This window comes from Salmo trutta, chromosome 25, assembly GCF_901001165.1.
Source record: "Salmo trutta chromosome 25, fSalTru1.1, whole genome shotgun sequence".
NCBI classification, from domain to species: domain Eukaryota; kingdom Metazoa; phylum Chordata; class Actinopteri; order Salmoniformes; family Salmonidae; genus Salmo; species Salmo trutta.
In genome coordinates this window covers 45,045,063-45,062,986 of record NC_042981.1, presented here as the reverse complement: position 1 = coordinate 45,062,986, position 17,924 = coordinate 45,045,063, and the positions used below count along the sequence as shown (strand labels likewise).

The window sequence follows — 17,924 nt, the reverse complement described above, 5'->3', positions numbered from 1 at the left end:
CTGCGAGGGCATAGGCCCACCCACTTGGTAGCCAGGTCAACCCACTGGGGAGCCAAGCCTAGCCAATCAGAATACATTTTTCCCCAGAAAAGGGTTTTATTACAGACTGAAACACTCCTCCACAAGCCCCCCGACCCCCTCTGATGATCCCACAGGTGACGAAGCCAAATATAGAGGTCTTGGGCTGGCATGGTCACAACTGTGGTTGTTAGGCCTGTTGGACGTACTGACAAATTCTCTGAAATGACATTGGAGGCGGTTTATGGTTGAGAAATGAACATTCAATTCTCTGGCAACAGCTCCGGTGGACATCCCTGCAGTCAGTATGCTAATTGCACGCTCCCTCAAAACATGAGACATCTGTGGCATCGGAAGTTTACATAAACTTAGGTTGGAGTCATTAAAACTCGTTTTTCAACCACTTCTCAAATTTCTTGTTAACAAACTATAGTTTTGGCAAGTCGGTTAGGACATCTACTTTGTGCACGACACAAGTCATTTTTCCAACAATTGTTGACAAACACATTATATCACTTATAATTCACTGTACCACAATTCCAGTGGGTCAGAAGTTTACATACCCTAAGTTGACTGTGCCTTTAAGCAGCTTGGAAAATTCCAGAAAATTAGGTAATGGCTTTAGAAGCTTCTGATAGGCTAATTGACATCATTTGAGTCAATTGGAGGTGTACCTGTGGATGTATTTCAAGGCCTACCTTCGAACTCAGTGCCTCTTTGCTTGACATCATGGGAAAATCCAAAGAAATCAGCCAAGACAGCAGAAAAAGAATAGTAGACCTCCACACGTCTGGTTCATTCTTGGGAGCAATTTCCAAATGTCTGAAGGTACCACGTTCATCTGTACAAACAATAGTATGCAAGTATAAACACCATGGGACCACGCAGCTGTCATACCGGTCAGGAAGGAGACACGTTCTGTCTCCTAGAGATGAACGTACTTTGGTGCAAAAAGTGCAAATCAATCCCAGAACAACAGCAAAGGACCTTGTGAAGATGCTGGAGAAAACAGGTACTAAAGTATCGATATCCACAGTAAAACGAGTCCTATATCGACATAACCTGAAAGCCAGACTACGGTTTGCAACTGCACATGGGGATAAAATATCGTACTTTTTGGAGAAATGTCCTCTGTTCTGATGAAACAAAACTAGAACTGTTTGGCCATGATGACCATCGTTATGTTTGGAGGAAAAAGGGGGAGGCTTGCAAGCCGAAGATCACCATCCCAACCGTGAAGCACAGGGGTGGCAGCATCACGTTGTGTGGGTGCTTTACTGCAGGGGGGACTGGTGCACTTCACAAAATAGATGGCATCATGAGGTAGGACAATTATGTGGATATATTGAAGCAACATCTCAAGACATCAGTCAGGAAGTTAAAGCTTAGTCGCATATGGGTCTTCCAAATGGACAATGACCCCAAGCATATTTCCAAAGTTGTGGCAAAATGGACAACAAAGTCAATGTTTTGGAATGGCCATCACAAAGCCCTGACCTCAATCCTAAAGAACATTTGTGGGCAGAATTGAAAAAGCATGTGCGAGCAAGGAGGCCTACTAACCAGACTCAGTTACACCAGCTTTGTGATGAAAGAAATTAAAACAGAAATAAATAATTCTCTCTACTATTATTCTGACATTTCACATTATTAAAATAAAGTGGTGATCCTAACTGACCTAAAACAGGACATTTTTACTGGGATTAAATGTCAGGAATTGTAAAAAACTGAGTTTTAATTGTATTTGGCTAAGGTGTATGTAAACTTCTGACTTCAACTGTATCTCTGTAGAACTGTGATCCACTGTAACCTGATTCTCACAGGCCAGTACTGACAATACTGCAGGTAATTTGATATGCCACACCTGTCAGGTGGATGGATAATCTTGACAAATTATTAAATGCTCACTAACAGGGATGTAAACAAATGTATGCCCAAAATGAGAGAAACAAGCCTTTTGTGCGTATGGAAATTTTCTGGGATATTTTTTTTTCAGCTCATGAAACATGGGACCTGCGCTTTACGTGTTGCATTTATGTTTTTTTCAGTGTAATAATCAGCTGTTGGCCTCCTGAGTGGCGTAGTGGTCTAAGGCACTGCATTGAAGTTGCTAGCTGTGCCACTAGAGATCCTGGTTCAAGTCCAGGCTTTGTCGCAGCCGGCCGCGACTGGGAGACCCATGCGGCGCACAATTGGCCCAGCTTCGTCCGGGTTAGGGGAGGGTTTGGTCCGGGCAGGGATGTCCTTGTCCCATTGCTCTCTAGCGACTCCTGTGGCGGGCCGGGTGCAGTGCACGCCGACACGGTCGCCAGGTGTACGGTGTTTCCTCCAACACATTAGTGTGGCTGGCTTCCGGGTTAAGCGGGCATTGTGTCAAGAAGCAGTGCGGCTGAGTTGGGTCGTGTTTCGGAGGACGCATGGCTCTCGACCTTCGTACGGGAGTTGCGCCGACAAGACAAGACTGTAACTACCAATTGGATACCATGAAATTAGGGAGAAAAAGGGGTAAAAGTAAAAAATAAAATAATCAGCTGCTCTGGGAAAGTTCTTGAAACATCAGGTGAATGTTTTTTACAAACATTCTATATTCATCACCACGACTGGACAGTTTTTTTGTGTTATGAGAAAATTTGCTCTGAGAACCTTCATAGAACCAATTTTGGTTAGCTGGGAGGGCTGCTTAGATATTCACACAAGCATGAAGGGTGTCTACACGGCCCGACACCTGACCATATTTCATACTGTAGCATCTTCTCACGGTGAGGGAGAGAGAAGGGAGGGAGAGAGAAAGAGATCAAAGTGAGGAACAGTGTTAGTGTAGAGAGAGAGTTTGAGAGAGAGAGATGTGCTATTTGACTCCTGCTGGGTGGAATAATATGGTGGAATAACCAGTGCAGTTAAAGCTAGAACTACTGTAGTTGCTCCTGCTCAACAACTGTAATTTAAAATGTTTAGATTCATTTTAAGTGCCTAAACAACATCTTATTAGCAATTGGGTCATTGTAAATGTATAAGCAGAACTAAAAACTACTTTGAAAAAGCAATTCACAACGCAACTGGTGGAGAGCATTTTGTGACTAGAGACCCGGTTGGTTACCAGGATAACAAAGTGAATTAAAAATGCAGTTGTCTTTGCACTGCAAGAATGGACTAAATTATGAAATGCTATAATTGTGAAACAAAAGGAGACTTACAGTAACAGTGTATTTATTAAAACATGTTTTCAAACATGTAGAAAGAATATGCATTTGTATGTCCTGGTTACTGATTTGGTTTGAATATTCCCTAGGTATGATGTGACTGGGACTCATGCACAGTACTGTAAATTAATAGTTATGATGGACACAGATAGAGCAAATTGCCTGTAAACCTGCTTACTAACATAATGCTATTGCAAATAGTAACCAACTGCACATGGTTCCTCTCATATTGGTAGTCCTACTGTGTCTTTATTTTACTGAATAAAGGGCTGAGTGTGATGAACTTTAGACCGCTGATGAAAGTATGTAATTTAATTATGTGTGCCATCTTTATCTGTAAGGTCTTTCATCATTACTTGGATGAAATTATCTTACCATGCTCTTCCCTTCTCTCCTCTGTCTTTCGTAGGTCCCTGCATATGATCTACCATGGACAAAGTGCTCAGCAGCCTCCTGCTTCTGGGAACCGCAGTGATGATGGCCCACGCATGCCCCAAGTACTGTGTCTGCCAGAACCTGTCTGAGTCCCTGGGTACCCTCTGCCCATCCAAAGGCCTGCTCTTCGTTCCTCTGGACATAGACCGGCGGACCGTAGAGCTCCGCCTGGGCGGCAACTTCATCCTCAAGGTCACACCGCAGGACTTTGCCAACATGACGGGCCTGGTGGACCTCACCTTGTCCCGCAACACCATCAGTGCCATCCTGCCTTTCTCCTTCCTCGACCTGGAGACCCTGCGCTCCCTGCACCTGGACAGCAACCGCCTGACCGAGCTTGGACCGGACGACCTGCGTGGCCTTGTCAACCTGCAGCACCTCATCCTCAACAACAACCAGCTCAACTGCATCTCCAAGGTGGCTTTTGACGATCTGATGCTGACACTGGAAGACCTGGACCTGTCCTACAACAACTTGCAGGGTGTACCTTGGGAGTCCATCTGCAAGATGGTCAACCTCCACCAGTTGAGTCTTGATCATAACCTCATCTCGCACATTGCAGAGGGGACATTTACGGACCTGGACAAGCTGGCGCGCCTGGACCTCACGTCCAACCGGCTCCAGAAGCTCCCGCCAGACCCCATCTTCTCCCGTTCCCAGACTAACTTAATACTGACCACTCCCTACGCCCCTCAGCTTTCCCTGAGCTTTGGGGGAAACCCCCTGCATTGCAACTGTGAAGTGCTTTGGCTCCGGAGGTTGGACCGAGAGGACGATATGGAGACCTGTGCTTCCCCTCCCAGTCTAAAGGGACACTACTTTTGGTACGTGCGGGAAGAAGAGTTTGTCTGTGAACCACCCCTGATCACCCAACACACGCACAAGTTGTTAGTCCTGGAGGGCCAAACAGCTAGCCTGCGCTGCAAAGCTATCGGTGACCCAATGCCGATCATACACTGGGTCGCCCCAGACGACCGTTTGATTAGCAATTCGTCCCGAGCGACTGTGTACGATAATGGCACCCTGGATATTACCATCACCACGTCCAAGGATTACGGCACCTTCACTTGCATCGCAGCCAACGCAGCAGGGGAATCAACCGCCTCTATAGAACTGTCCATCATTCAACTACCACACCTCAGCAATGGTACCAACCACACCGCACAGCCCAAGTCCCGGCTCTCGGACATCACCAGCTCTACCAAGACCAGTAAGGGGGAGTCCAAGCCTGTACCGGAAAAGATGGTATCTGTATCGGAGGTGTCCGCATCCTCTGTTCTGGTCAAGTGGACTGTTAGCAAAACAGCACCCAAGGTCAAGATGTACCAGCTCCAGTACAACTGCTCCGAAGATGAAGTCCTGATTTACAGGTAAATAACATTGTGTGACTTTTGTTTTTTTCTAGACTTGAGGGTTTGATGAGAGGTGGTTGCAAGATCACAATACAGTTTAACAAGTCCCTAGGGTCCCCATTTATCTTTAGAACTTTAGAATGCTTCAGTTGTACGTAAGCAGTCTGTCGCCAATTAATTGCTAAATATATCCGACATGTAGCCTACTGCTCTTATGTGTTATCCGAAGAGTATTGATAGCATGTCCTCTTGACACTTTCCTCAATGTTTGCTTTTGATAAGCCAATGCAGACAACAGATTCTTCAGAGAATAACAATACCTACGCCTGCAATTAACAAGCACTGAGCCAGGCACTTCAACTCAAATTTTTTATCAAGTGAAACCAGCCACAAAAATTATCCAACTTTTTAATCGTTTATTCCTGCAATCCTAACAAAGAGTATTTTTTAAAATGTTCTTTCAACTATTTATCTCAATCCCAATGCCCTAGAACGTTAGGAATACATATAATATTTTTGGGAAATAAATCTGTAGGCTCCCTGCCATCCAAAAATGTTCTAGCTTAAAAAAATAACCACTTGCTTTAGTGATGGAAGATGTCCAAACAACCACAAATGTTCCCACTACAACAAATGAACAGAAAACACACAAAGAAGACTTAGTATAATGATAATTAGCCTGGCAATACAACACTTTACATTTAGGTTGCCTGTGTAGTAACATTGTAATTACACTAGTAACAGCATGTTCAAACCTAATAGCATTAGAATTGCATTAGGAACAGTTACCCCGCCCTGTATTTGACTCCATTGCTATAAGAAGGAAAGGGAAAGACATGGCAGATCTAGACTAGCAGTCCTGGGAATAAACCATATATCTCCCCTGCCTCCCAAGAGCGTGATGTGGTTAAGAATGCTGAGGGACTGTCCCTGGATATTTACTACCCTTACTTTGTTAATAAAATAATTGTGCAGGAATTGGAAAAGCGGGCCACCGGGCTGTTGCTGAATGCAGTTACAGTAAGTTATGTGTTCGATCGTAAACCTTCGTAAACACATGCAATTGAATACCAATGAACCCCCTTAGCAATACTTTACCTTTTAATGGCCGGCGTGCCATAGCCCTTTGAGATTTACCTCTTATGCAAGTCCCGGATTCTGAATTGTTTAATAACCGAGAGTGGACACTATGGAGATCTGCTGTTGCTTATTGGTTTACTGGGGAATGCGATATTGAAATCATGCTCAGAGTTGGGTTGAGATATTATTTTGCTCGAAGGACTGAATAGAACTCATCACCTCTTAAACATATCCTATTATTGTATTCTTATCTGATTTGCTCACCAGGCACATTCATTGCTAGTTTTTTCAACCTGCTCCTTTACAGACCAAGAAGTAATATAATTTCCTCAATATAGCTACAGCTTTTCTATGTCCAATGAATGTGGCGGACGGGTGACTCAACCGTTTTCCACCCACCCACAGTTTATATGAATGCATTCTTATCCCAGCATTTCTACAAATGTGTTTAAATAGACTGGCGCTGAACATATTACAGTTCCAAGTTATGAATGCTGTATACAGTGCCTTCAGAAAGTGTTCATACCCCTTGACTTATTCCACATTTTCTTTTGTTACAGCCTAAATTCAAAATGGATTACATTTATTTTTTTCTCACCCATCTACACTACCGTTCAAAAGTTTGGGGTCACTTAGAAATCCTTGTTTTTGAAAGAAAAGCACATTTTTTGTCCATTAAAATAACATAAAATTGATCAGCAATACAGTGTAGACATTGTTAATGTTGTAAATGACTATTGTAGCTAGAAATGGCAGAATCTTTATGGAATATCTACATAGGCATACAGAGGCCCCTTATCAGCACCCATCACTCCTGTGTTCCAATGGCTAATCCAAGTTTATCATTTTAAAAGGCTAATTGATCATTAGTAAATCATTTTGCAATTATGTTAGCACAGCTGAAAACTGCTGTTCTGCAATAAAACTGGCCTTAGACTAGTTGAGTTTCTGGAGCACCAGCATTTGTGGGTTCGATGACATGCTCAAAATGGCCAAAAAACAAAGAACTTTCTTCTGAAACTCTTCTTGTTCTGAGAAATTAAGGCTATTCCATGCAAGAAATTGCCAAGAAACTGAAGATCTCATACAACGCTGTCTCATACAACGCTGTCTCTAACCAGAACCAGATCTGTGCCTCGACACAATCCTGTCTCGGATCTCTACGGATAATTCCTTAGACTTGATTGCTTGGTTTTTGCTCTGACATGCTCTGTCAACTATGGGACCTTAGATAGGCCGTCATTGTAAATAAGAATTTGTTCTTAACCGACTTGCCTAGTTAAAAATACATACATATATATATATATATACACACACACACTGATATATATATATACACACACACACACACACACACACACACACACATATATATATATATATATATATATAGACAGGTAAGTGCCTTTCCAAATCATGTTCAATCAATTGAATTTACCACAGGTGGACTCCAATCAAGTTGTAGAAACATCTCAAGGATAATCAATGGAAACAGGATGCACCTGAGCTCAATTTCGAGTCTCATAGTAAAGGGTTTGAATACTTATGTAAATTAGCATTTGCAAACATTTCTAAAAACCTGTTTTCGCTTTGTCATTATGGGGTATTGTGTGTAGATGGATGAGGAAAACATTTAATGTTATCCATTTTAGAATAAAGCTGTAACGTAACAAAATGTGGAAAAGGTCAAGGGGGTTGAATACTTTCTGAATGCACTGTATATACGAGGGGTATCGGTACAGAGTCAATGTGCAGGGGTACAGGTTAGTCAAGGTAATTGAGGTAATATATACATGTAGGTAAGGGTAAAGTGACTATGCAGAGATAATAAACAGAGATGAGCAGCAGCGTACAGTTGAAGTTGGAAGTTTACATACACCTTAGCCAAATACATTTAAACTCAGTTTTTCACAATTCCTGACATTTAATCCTAGTAAAAAGTCCCAGTCTTAGGTCAGTTAGGATCACCACTTTCTTTAAGAATGTAAAATGTCAGAATAATAGTAGAGAGAATGATTTATTTCAGCTTTTATTTCTTTCATCACATTCCCAGTGGGTCAGAAGTTTACATATACTCAACTAGTATTTGGTAGCATTGCCTTTAAATTGTTTAACTTGGGTCAAACGTTTCGGGGAGCCTTCCACAAGCTTCCCACAATAAGTTGGGTGAATTTTTGCCCATTCTTCCTGACAGAGCTGGTGTAACTGAGTCAAGTTTGTAGGCCTCCTTGCTCACACACGCTTTTTCAGTTCCGCCCACACATTTTCTATGTGGCTCAGTTGGTAGAGCATGGTGTTTGCAACGCCAGGGTTGTGGGTTCGATTCCCACGGGGGACCAGTACGGAGAAGTTTTTTTTTTTAAATGATATCGTTTAGTACCTTGAGCGTGGCTAATGTGCACCCGTGACCGTCTCGGAAACCGGATTGCACGGCGGAGAAGGTACGGTGGGATTCGAAATGGTCAGTGATCTGTTTCTTAACTTGGCTTTCGAAGGCTTTAGATAGGCAGGGCAGGATGGAAATAGGTCTGTAACAGTTTGGATCTAGGGTGTCACCCCCTTTGAAGAGGGGGATGACCGCGGCAGCTTTCCAATCTTTAGGGATCTCGGACGATACGAAAGAGAGGTTGAACCGGCTGGTAATAGGGGTTGCAACAATGGCGGCGGATAGTTTTACAAAGAGAGGGTCCAGATTGTCTAGCCCAGCTGATTTGTACGGGTCCAGGTTTTGCAGCTCTCTCAGAACATCTGCTATCTGGATTTGGGTGAAGGAGAAGCTGGGGAGGCTTGGGCGAGTAACTGTGGGGGGGGGGGGCTGTTGGCCGGGGTTGGAGTAGCCAGGAGGACGGCATGGCCAGCTGTTGAGAAATACTTATTGAGCGGTTGCTCAGTTAGGCTTCTCTAGTGTCCGTCGAGTTATTTACTCTGAAAATAAGAACCAAACAGTGTGAAGGAATGTGAATGTATGTTTGTGAGTGTGTGTGTGGCGTCAATATTCGTGTGTGTGTTTTGTGTGTGTGGTGTGTGTGTGTGTGTGGGAGTGTCAGTGTAGTATGTGTGAGTGTTTGGTTGAGCCCACTGAGTGTATATCGAGCCTGTGCAAGAGAGTTATATAAATAATAATAAAATAAGGGGGTCAATGTAAATAGCCCGGGTAGCCATTTGATTAACTGTTCAGCAGTCTTATGGCTTGAGGGTATTTATTGTTAAGAGCCTTTTGGTTCTAGACTTGGCTCTCCGGTACCGCTTTCCATGCAGTACCAACGGGAACAGTCTATGACTTGGGTGGCTGGAGTCTTCGACAATTTTTGGGACCCTCTGACACTGCCTTGTATAGAAGTCCTGGATGGCAGAAAGATCGGCCCCAGTGATGTACTGGGACGTACGCATTACCCTCTGTAGAGCCTTATGGTCGGATGCTGAGCAAATCAAATACAATTTTATTGGTCACATACACGTGATTAGCAGAGTGTAGTGAAATGCTTGTGCTTCTAGCTCCGACAGTGCAGTAGTATCTAACAAGTAATATCTAACAAATAACACACCATACAGTGCCTTGCAAAAGTATTCACCCCCTTTGGCGTTTTTCCTATTTTGTTTCATTACAACCTGTAATTTAAATTGATTTTTACTTGGATTTCATGTAATGGACATACACAACATAGTTTCTGACTTCATGTCACTTTCCGATGACCAGTGTTTTCAAAAATACCTTTTAGGTGATTCCAGTATGACATTGTGCCTACCAGTGTAGTGTTATCACCAGTAACATGCTTCTAGGAACCGCATCATCTGACCCACAACTGTTATAGTGAAAATTACTTTATTTTCCAATGCACATGAGCCCTTAGCATGTGGTGTAGGGCGCTCAACTCTACGGTTTTCATCGGATGCCAATTTTCTTCCTCTCTCAGCTAATAATCCCATAGAGGAAAAAATACACAGCCAAATAGACAAGACCCCATGCTTAATTACGCGGTGTGTCAGTCTGTCTCAGGAGGTACCCCAGCTCAAACAAGCAGCCCACACAATGATATTATATTAATGGGTGCCTATTGTAGCATGAGCCATTTAGCCATTTCCGGTACAACAGAAAAATGTCGAAAAATTAAAACATGTATAACGCGGAAACCAAATGTCCTAGAGACTTTATTTGATGACTTCCCGGAAGACCAGGTCCTTGGAGAGGCCGTCGGCCTATTTAACACCCGCAGATGTCTAGTAAGGGACCGTACATTTGCAATATGGAGATCCTCATCAATCATACGGGAAATGACACTCGCGTCCCTTATGTAGGCCATTCCACTGCCTTCTATGGAGATTGCATGGCGGTGTGCTCAATTTAATACACCTGTCAGCAACGGAAATAGCCGAATTCACTAATTTGAAGGGGTGTCCACATACTTTTGTGTATACAGTGCATTCAGAAAGTATTCAGACTCCTTCCCTTTTTCCACATTTTGTTACAATACAGCCTTATTCAAAAATTGATTAAATATGTTACGCCCTGACCTTAGAGAGACGTTTTATTTCCTCTAGTTTGGTCAGGTCAGGGTGTGATGTAGGGTGGGCAATCTAGTTTTTGTATTTCTTTGTGTTTGACCGAGTATGGTTCCTAATCAGAGGCAGCTCTCTATCATTGTCTCTGATTGGGAATCATACTTAGGCAGCCCTTTTTCCCTCCTTAAGTTGTGGGATCTTGTTTTTGTGCAGCTCAGAGTAAGCCTGCAGAACGTGACGTTCGTTTTCCGTTTTTTGTTGTTTTGTTGAGTGTTCTGAGTTCTGAGATAAAATTAATCATGAGCACTTACCACGCTGCACCTTGGTCTCCTCCTTACGAACGACGTCACAAAATAAATAAAACATCCTCATCAATCTACACACTATACCCCATAATGACAATGTGAAAACAGGTTTTTGAAATGTTTGCAAATGTATTCAAAATTTAAAACAGAAATACATTATTTACCTAAGTATTTTGGGCTCATGAGTGGCGCAGCGTTCTAAGGCACTGCATCTCACTGCTAGAGGCATCACTACAGACACCCTGGTTCGAATTCAGGCTGTATCACAACCGGCTGTGATCTTGAGTCCCTTAGGGCGGCGCACAATTGGCCCAGTGTCGTCCGAGATTGGCCGGTGAAGGCAGTCATTATAAATAAGAATTTGTTCTTAACTGACTTGCCTAGTTAAATAATGGACCCGCTGGTCACTCTGATAGGGCTCCAGAGTTCCTCTGTGGAGATGGGAGAACCTTCCAGAAGGACAGCCTTCTCTGCAGCACTCCACTAATCAGGCCTTTATGGTAGAGAGGCCAGACGGAAGCCACTCCTCAGTAAAAGTCACATGACAGCCCGCTTGGAGTTTGCCAAAAGGCACCTAAAGGACTCTCAGACCATGAGAAATAAGATTCTCTGGTCTGATGAAACCAAGATTGAACTCTTTGGCCTGAATGCCTAGCGTCCAACCTGACAGAGCTTGAGAGAACTCCCCAAATATAGGTGTGCCAAGCTTGAAGCGTCATACCCAAGAAGACTCAAGGCTGTAATTGCTGCCAAAGGTGCTTCAACAAAGTACTGAGTAAAGGGTCTGAATACTTCTGTTAATGGAATATTTAAGCTTTTTATTTCTAATACATTTGCAAAAATTTCTAAAAACCTGTTTTTGCTTTGTCATAAAAAAAAGTAATCTATTTTAGAATAAGGCTGTAACGTAAGAAAATTTGTAATAAATCAGGGGGTCTGAATACGTTCCAAATGCACTGTATATTTAAAGGATACAATTAGACAGAATACCATCCAGAAAGAGATTTTATCTGGAACAATTGGAGCCCCTAGCTTTCCTTTGGCTTTGATACACATTTAGCAAGTCTCGCATAATTACGAATCCAACTGGGGAAGGTTTGGGGAAGACAACGGAGCATCAGTGACCAAGGATTGGAACATGTGTGGCTAGGCAGTTGCAGATTGTATGAGTGTTTTTCCGTCTGCAATACAATGTATTGTAGGTTAGTCGGTTGCTTTTAGTACGACTGCATTTTTCCGTCTGCAATACCATGCAGATATACTGTAGATACAAATGGCTTGTTTGTGAGGTGGTGCGAGTTGATGAATTGCCTGCTGTAATTACAATGGTTTATTCAGCCACCATGTTTCATTACCGATTTCCACACTAGCGTTACATGGTCTTGTCCTTTGGGCATTAGTACAAGGTCAAACCAAATAAAGATTGCTCCACCACGGCTTTCCAATCTCTCCCTAACCTTTGTGATTTAATTAGGAGAGGGAAGTGTATTGATATTGTCAGGCACATTTGAATATCAACATGGCTTTATATATTTTCAGCAAGTGCTTACAAATTAAATCTGACTGTGTGATCCATATTCTAGGAACAGATGGTTTTTGCGGAATGAAAGCTTATATTACAGGCTGTCAACACAACACAAACAGTGATTATTTTTATGGTTTGATTGATTGGTAGTGAATCTGGTGGAATGAACACAGGCATTGACTTTAGTGTTTGGTCTAAAAAGACTCAAATATTTTTGTGTGATTTTTTTGGGGGGCAGTGAATATTTCTGGGGGAAATAATCAGTTACCGCTTTAATATTGAAGCAACTCTTGAAGCCCCCCCCCCCCCAAAAACAAAAAAAAATAGGAAAAAACAATTGTAATTCGAAGCACAAGGACCATTGAATAGTTCACTTTAAAAAGTATGGGCCTTTGCATTTTTAATCACTCATAGTGTGAGTAATCTTTCTAAATGACTCTGTGCATTTAAATAGCTACTTTGCCTCATTTTGACTGTTAAATTGATCTATCGCGGATCAGTAGAATGACTAATTGATATTTACTACTCAAAAGTGCTTTAGCCTCTTCTTGAACTCTCCTTGCAGTGGGACAAATTATGAACGCTAAATTATGCTAATCTAACTCTACACTCTTGTTTCCGTTTTTGTCTTTCCTATATAGGATGATTCCCGTGGCCAGCAAAACCTTCTTAGTCACCAACCTGGTCCAAGACATGCAGTATGACCTATGTGTCCTGGCTATCTGGGACGACACCGCCACCACCCTAACTGCCACCAACGTAGTGGGCTGTGTGCAGTTCATCACCCGTGACAACTACCCGCAGTGCCAGTCCCTCCAAAGCCAGTTCCTGGGCGGCACTATGATCCTGGTGATCGGTGGCATCATTGTGGTCACGCTCCTCATCTTCATCATCATCCTCATGGTTCGGTACAAAGTGTGCAGCAGCCCCCAGTCCAGCAAGCTGCCAGTGGTTAGCAACACGTACTCCCAGACCAACGGTGGGAGTACACAGGTCAAACCTCAGATCACAACCACAGTGGTGGTAATGCGGGATGAGATGGTGGAATTCAAATGTGGCTCGCTCCAGAGCAGCCTCTCCTCGTCTTCATCTGACTCGTTGGACAGTCGCAACACTAGAGGCAGATTAGGAAACGAGGACCAGTACAGTCTTCGAGACATCGAGTTCAGCACACTCCCCAGCACCAGTAATTGGAGGAGGCACAGGGGGCCATCATCAGCCAAGGCTAGGCCCAACTTAGACAACCTTTTAGGGGCCTTTGCCTCACTGGAGCTCCGGAGCTCGGCTACGACTAGGGACCAAGGGGCATCTTGTTCCTCCACCACCACCTCCAGTGCATTGGTGGCTGTGACCATGGCCCCTCCGTCTGACAAGGAACCCTTGCTGGGCCGAGCCGAGTCCACCACCATGCTGGGGCGTTTTCTAGGCCTGCCCCAGGAAGGGAAGCCCAAGAGGAGCCACTCATTCGACTACGGCCACGTGGGTAGCAGCGGTGGTGCACTGAGCCTCAGCAACTACCCCCGTCACATCAGCAACATCTGGACTAAGAGGAGCCTGTCGGTAAACGGGATGCTACTGCAGTACGACGACAGCGAAGATGGTGAAGGCGAAAAGGCACCATTCGAGAGCTCAGAGTGGGTGATGGAGAGCACTGTTTGAACACGGTTTATGTCGGATCACAAGGTCAAATGTCAAAAGAGAAACAGACTTTACAGAAAAAAAAACAAGGGCCCAAAGAATTATTTGGAATAATACCTCTGGGTCATCCACAGTGCTGTACTGCATGAAGTTCATCCATGTGAATACTATTTATTGTCCTTCTGTCCATGTAATTCTACCGAAACAAACACTCAGGTTGGTTGTTCCTAAGACCGTACAAATCAATCGACAGGGTTGGCCACGCTCTCAGTTCGCTGGCAGGGAAGACTGTCCTTAACCGCATTTGAAAAAATGTATGCATTACGGAACAAAGCCCCTATGGAATTGTGCAGATACAGCATACAGTATATGGAATAATGCCCGAACCCTGGGAATTAATGTGGGAGTATCTTTGCGAAACAGGGGAAATAAAGGCGAGGAATTCAAAGTGGATATCCCGTGTATTTATCTTTCGAGCTCTTTGCCAAGGGGATTTTCCTGAGACTGACAAAGTAGATGTGCATCACAATGCTTTAGACCGGGGCTCTCCAACCCTGTTCCTGGAGAGATACCCTCTGTTGGTTTTCAATCCCACCCCAGTTATAACGAACCTGATTCAGTTTATCAACTAGCTAATTATTAATAAAGTGCACTAGATTAGGGTTGGATTGAAAACCTACAGGACGGTAGCTCTCCGGGAACAGCGTTGGAGAGCCCTGCTTGAGACTCTCAGCATGAAAATGGGACTTCTTCAGTAGAAGCAATGGGAGAGCAAATGTGTAACAAAATGAATAATTTTTCATGTTTCCTTTTGTTGTTTATATAATTTGTACTATTTATTTTAGAGGTCACCATTGAGTTCCACTTTATGAGTAAAGAAACAAAACAATATAAATGATGGTCAATCAAGAATAATGTACTATATCGTCACCCAGTCCCCTCAGAAAGACAACATTTCATAACAGCCTAGTTTCTATTTTGGCACAAACATAAAGGAAATCTTAGATGTACACTATCTGATAACCCTGGTCATTTATTTCAAAACATCAATGGTTGGTTCATTAGGGGAGTTGTGATAATAAAATATGTAGAGGTTGACTTTCAAACTAGTCACATTTTCTACCTCAGGTTCTAAATTATATGAAATACATAGTCTGAATAGAGTGGATTATTTCAGAAATAGTATATCATATGAAAATAATCTTCCTTATTTGTCAATTTCCTGGGGAATCACTCAATACAATGATCAATCAAAATCCCTTTTGGTGTATAGGCCATTGATATGTTTCCCCAGGATGATACACGAGCCATGTGTTACACAGTAGAGACTTATTGAGCACCCTCAACAATTTAAATTAATGTCATCATACTGCTATAATCCAATTTATGAAAAATGTATTTAATACAAAAAGGGAAAGAGAACGATATTCATCTACAAATGTATAAATAATTATACAGTTTATGTCTGAATACACAGAACCATGTTGGTTTGTTTAAGTTAAAATATCAAACGTCTGAATTTATTGTATTAATTTGGAGTTTGGTTTATTTTCTCATTTCATCCTCTAATATTAGTCTATTGTCTCCACGTTACAGTAACAGACTGTGACTGGATATGTATGAAGTTGCATAGGAACGGGATGAATTATAAAATGAGTTTCTATCTGAACTACTGCCTATGTGATCAACTCATAACGATGAGTCCTCTCTAGGATCGTGTGCAGATTCTGATGCCTTTTAATGTTCTCTTTGACTCTCTGCTGCATTACAATATCGTTTTTTTTTCATATTTTTTATTTGTTACTTCTCTTGGTGTATACTATTCCGTATATTGACATTTTTTGTACAATAACTATGGGTGAGAATGTAAAAGGGATACTGTGCAGTAGTACTTTTATTTTGTGGTTCAGTAAAAGTGAGAAGGTGCTTTACTGTGGTTTTATAACATGGAATGTGTTTAGTTGGCGCAATGGAAGGTGACGCTGTATAACGGTGCAAATAGAAATCTGGAATAAACCTGTGTCTGTTATAGATATTACAATTCTACATTCAATTTTGCGCGGTCACCTTCCATTTTGCTAATCAACAACAACCCTATAAGTGTGTACATGACGTGAGAAAGTCATGATTCTGACCTGAGGTTGTAGAAAAAAGAAAAAAATGAATATGTGTTTAAACATTTTTGCTACAAAAGAAGATAAAATATGAAGAATTCCTATTAACCAAATGGTGTATATTCTTGTGTTTGCATTGCATCCGGTACAGTTTGAGAGTTGTTTTTTCCTCACAAGTCTCATCGAGTCATGCAATGACTTTCCTGGAGCTACATTATATTGTGCCTAAACAATTAACATGGTAAGACATTTTGCTAACATAGCTCTCGATGCTTTAGGCTGGGCAACAAACTGTCAGTTATGTTAGTTGTGAAGGCTAGCAATTTAGCCACAGGGAAATTGTTTGCAAGTAAACATTGTGGTGTGTTCAGTGCTATAACCGTGACAAGTGAAAGTTTTTGTGTGCAAGAGATTGTAGCAATTGCTACATTGAAATGTAGGAAATAATTAATGCATTGCAGATACAGCAGACAACTCCGGTCTATGGTTATTGTTGCCCTTATTACATTGGTAACTTATTACTAAACATTAATCTTCACTGCTAACTAGCAACACTGGCCACTTCAACAAACGTCTCACATAATGGAATATATTGTCCTGGATTATTATCACTGGATAGATTTAAATCAGGATAACTTTAATCATATCTCCAACAACCATCTCAAATCCAAATATGTGCAACATACACTGAGTGTACCAAACATTAGGAACACCTTCCTAATATTGACTTGCACCCCGTTTTGCCGTCAGAACAGCCTCAATTTGTCGGGGCATGGACTACAAGATGTCAAAAGCTTTCCACAGAGATGCTGGCCCATGTTGCTGGCCCAATGCTTACCACAGTTGTGTCAAGTTGACTGGATGTCCTTTGGGTGGTGGACCATTCTTGATACACACGGGAAACTGTTGAGCGTGAAAAACCCAGCAGCGATGCAGTTCTTGACTCACTCAAACCGGTGCTCCTGGCACCTACTACTATACCCCTTTCAAAGGCACTTCATTCTTTTGTCTTGGCTATTCACTCTCTGAATGACACACATACACAATCCATGTCTCAATTGTCTCAAGGCTTAAAAATCTTTATTTAACCTGTCTTATCCCCTTCAGTGGATTTGAAGTGGATTTAACAGGAGACATCAATAAGGGATCATAGCTTTCACCTGGATGCACCAGGTCAGTTTATGTCATGGAAAGAGTTCCTAATGTTTTGTACACTCAGTATATTGCCTTAAGCTGACCGTTATAGCGATATAGTGGCACATGCTAGCCATGTGCCAATATAAGTTTGTGTTGCATATTGGGGGGTTCGGGGTCAATGAGTTCCGGGGTCAATACCCTTCTGGTTGTTACACAATATTGTATAAGAACTAGATGGTAACTTTAGAAGTAAAGTTGTGGGGCTTGCTAAAGCTCTTTAAAAAAAATGGTGGTAGTGACAGAAGTTTACAAATGGGTACTTTGATTAAATTATTAAAAAAGTCAAATCATTTTTAATTAGTCAGAAGTTGTGGTCAGTAGTAGTGGAAAGTAGTTATGTGGTTCAATAGTTGTGGTCAGTAGTTGTGTGGTTGTGGTCAAAAGTTGTGTGGATATAGTCGGTAGTTAGATGTTTGGTCAGAAGTTGTGTGATCAGATGTTGTGTGGTTGTCAGTAGTTATGTAGTTGTGGTCAAAAGTTGTCTGGTTGTGTTCGGAAGTTGCATGGTTGTTGTCAGTACTTGTGTCGTTGTGGTCAAGATCAGAACATATTTTTATGTT

General features: G+C 42.2%; 1 protein-coding gene across 3 annotated transcripts in view; it reads left to right on the top strand.

Annotated features, from left to right (window-relative positions):
- LOC115162612 (leucine-rich repeat and fibronectin type-III domain-containing protein 2) overlaps positions 1-16,206 on the top strand; it is a 254,891-nt gene extending 238,685 nt beyond the window's left edge. For all 3 annotated transcript variants that reach the window (XM_029714078.1, XM_029714077.1, XM_029714079.1), the window contains 2 exons: positions 3,628-5,023; positions 13,057-16,206. In XM_029714078.1, the coding sequence (XP_029569938.1) occupies positions 3,648-5,023; positions 13,057-14,074 (2,394 nt within the window). In that variant the 5' untranslated portion in view covers positions 3,628-3,647 and the 3' untranslated portion in view covers positions 14,075-16,206. The remainder of the gene's footprint in view (positions 1-3,627; positions 5,024-13,056) is intronic.
- Positions 16,207-17,924: the final 1,718 nt, after the last annotated feature.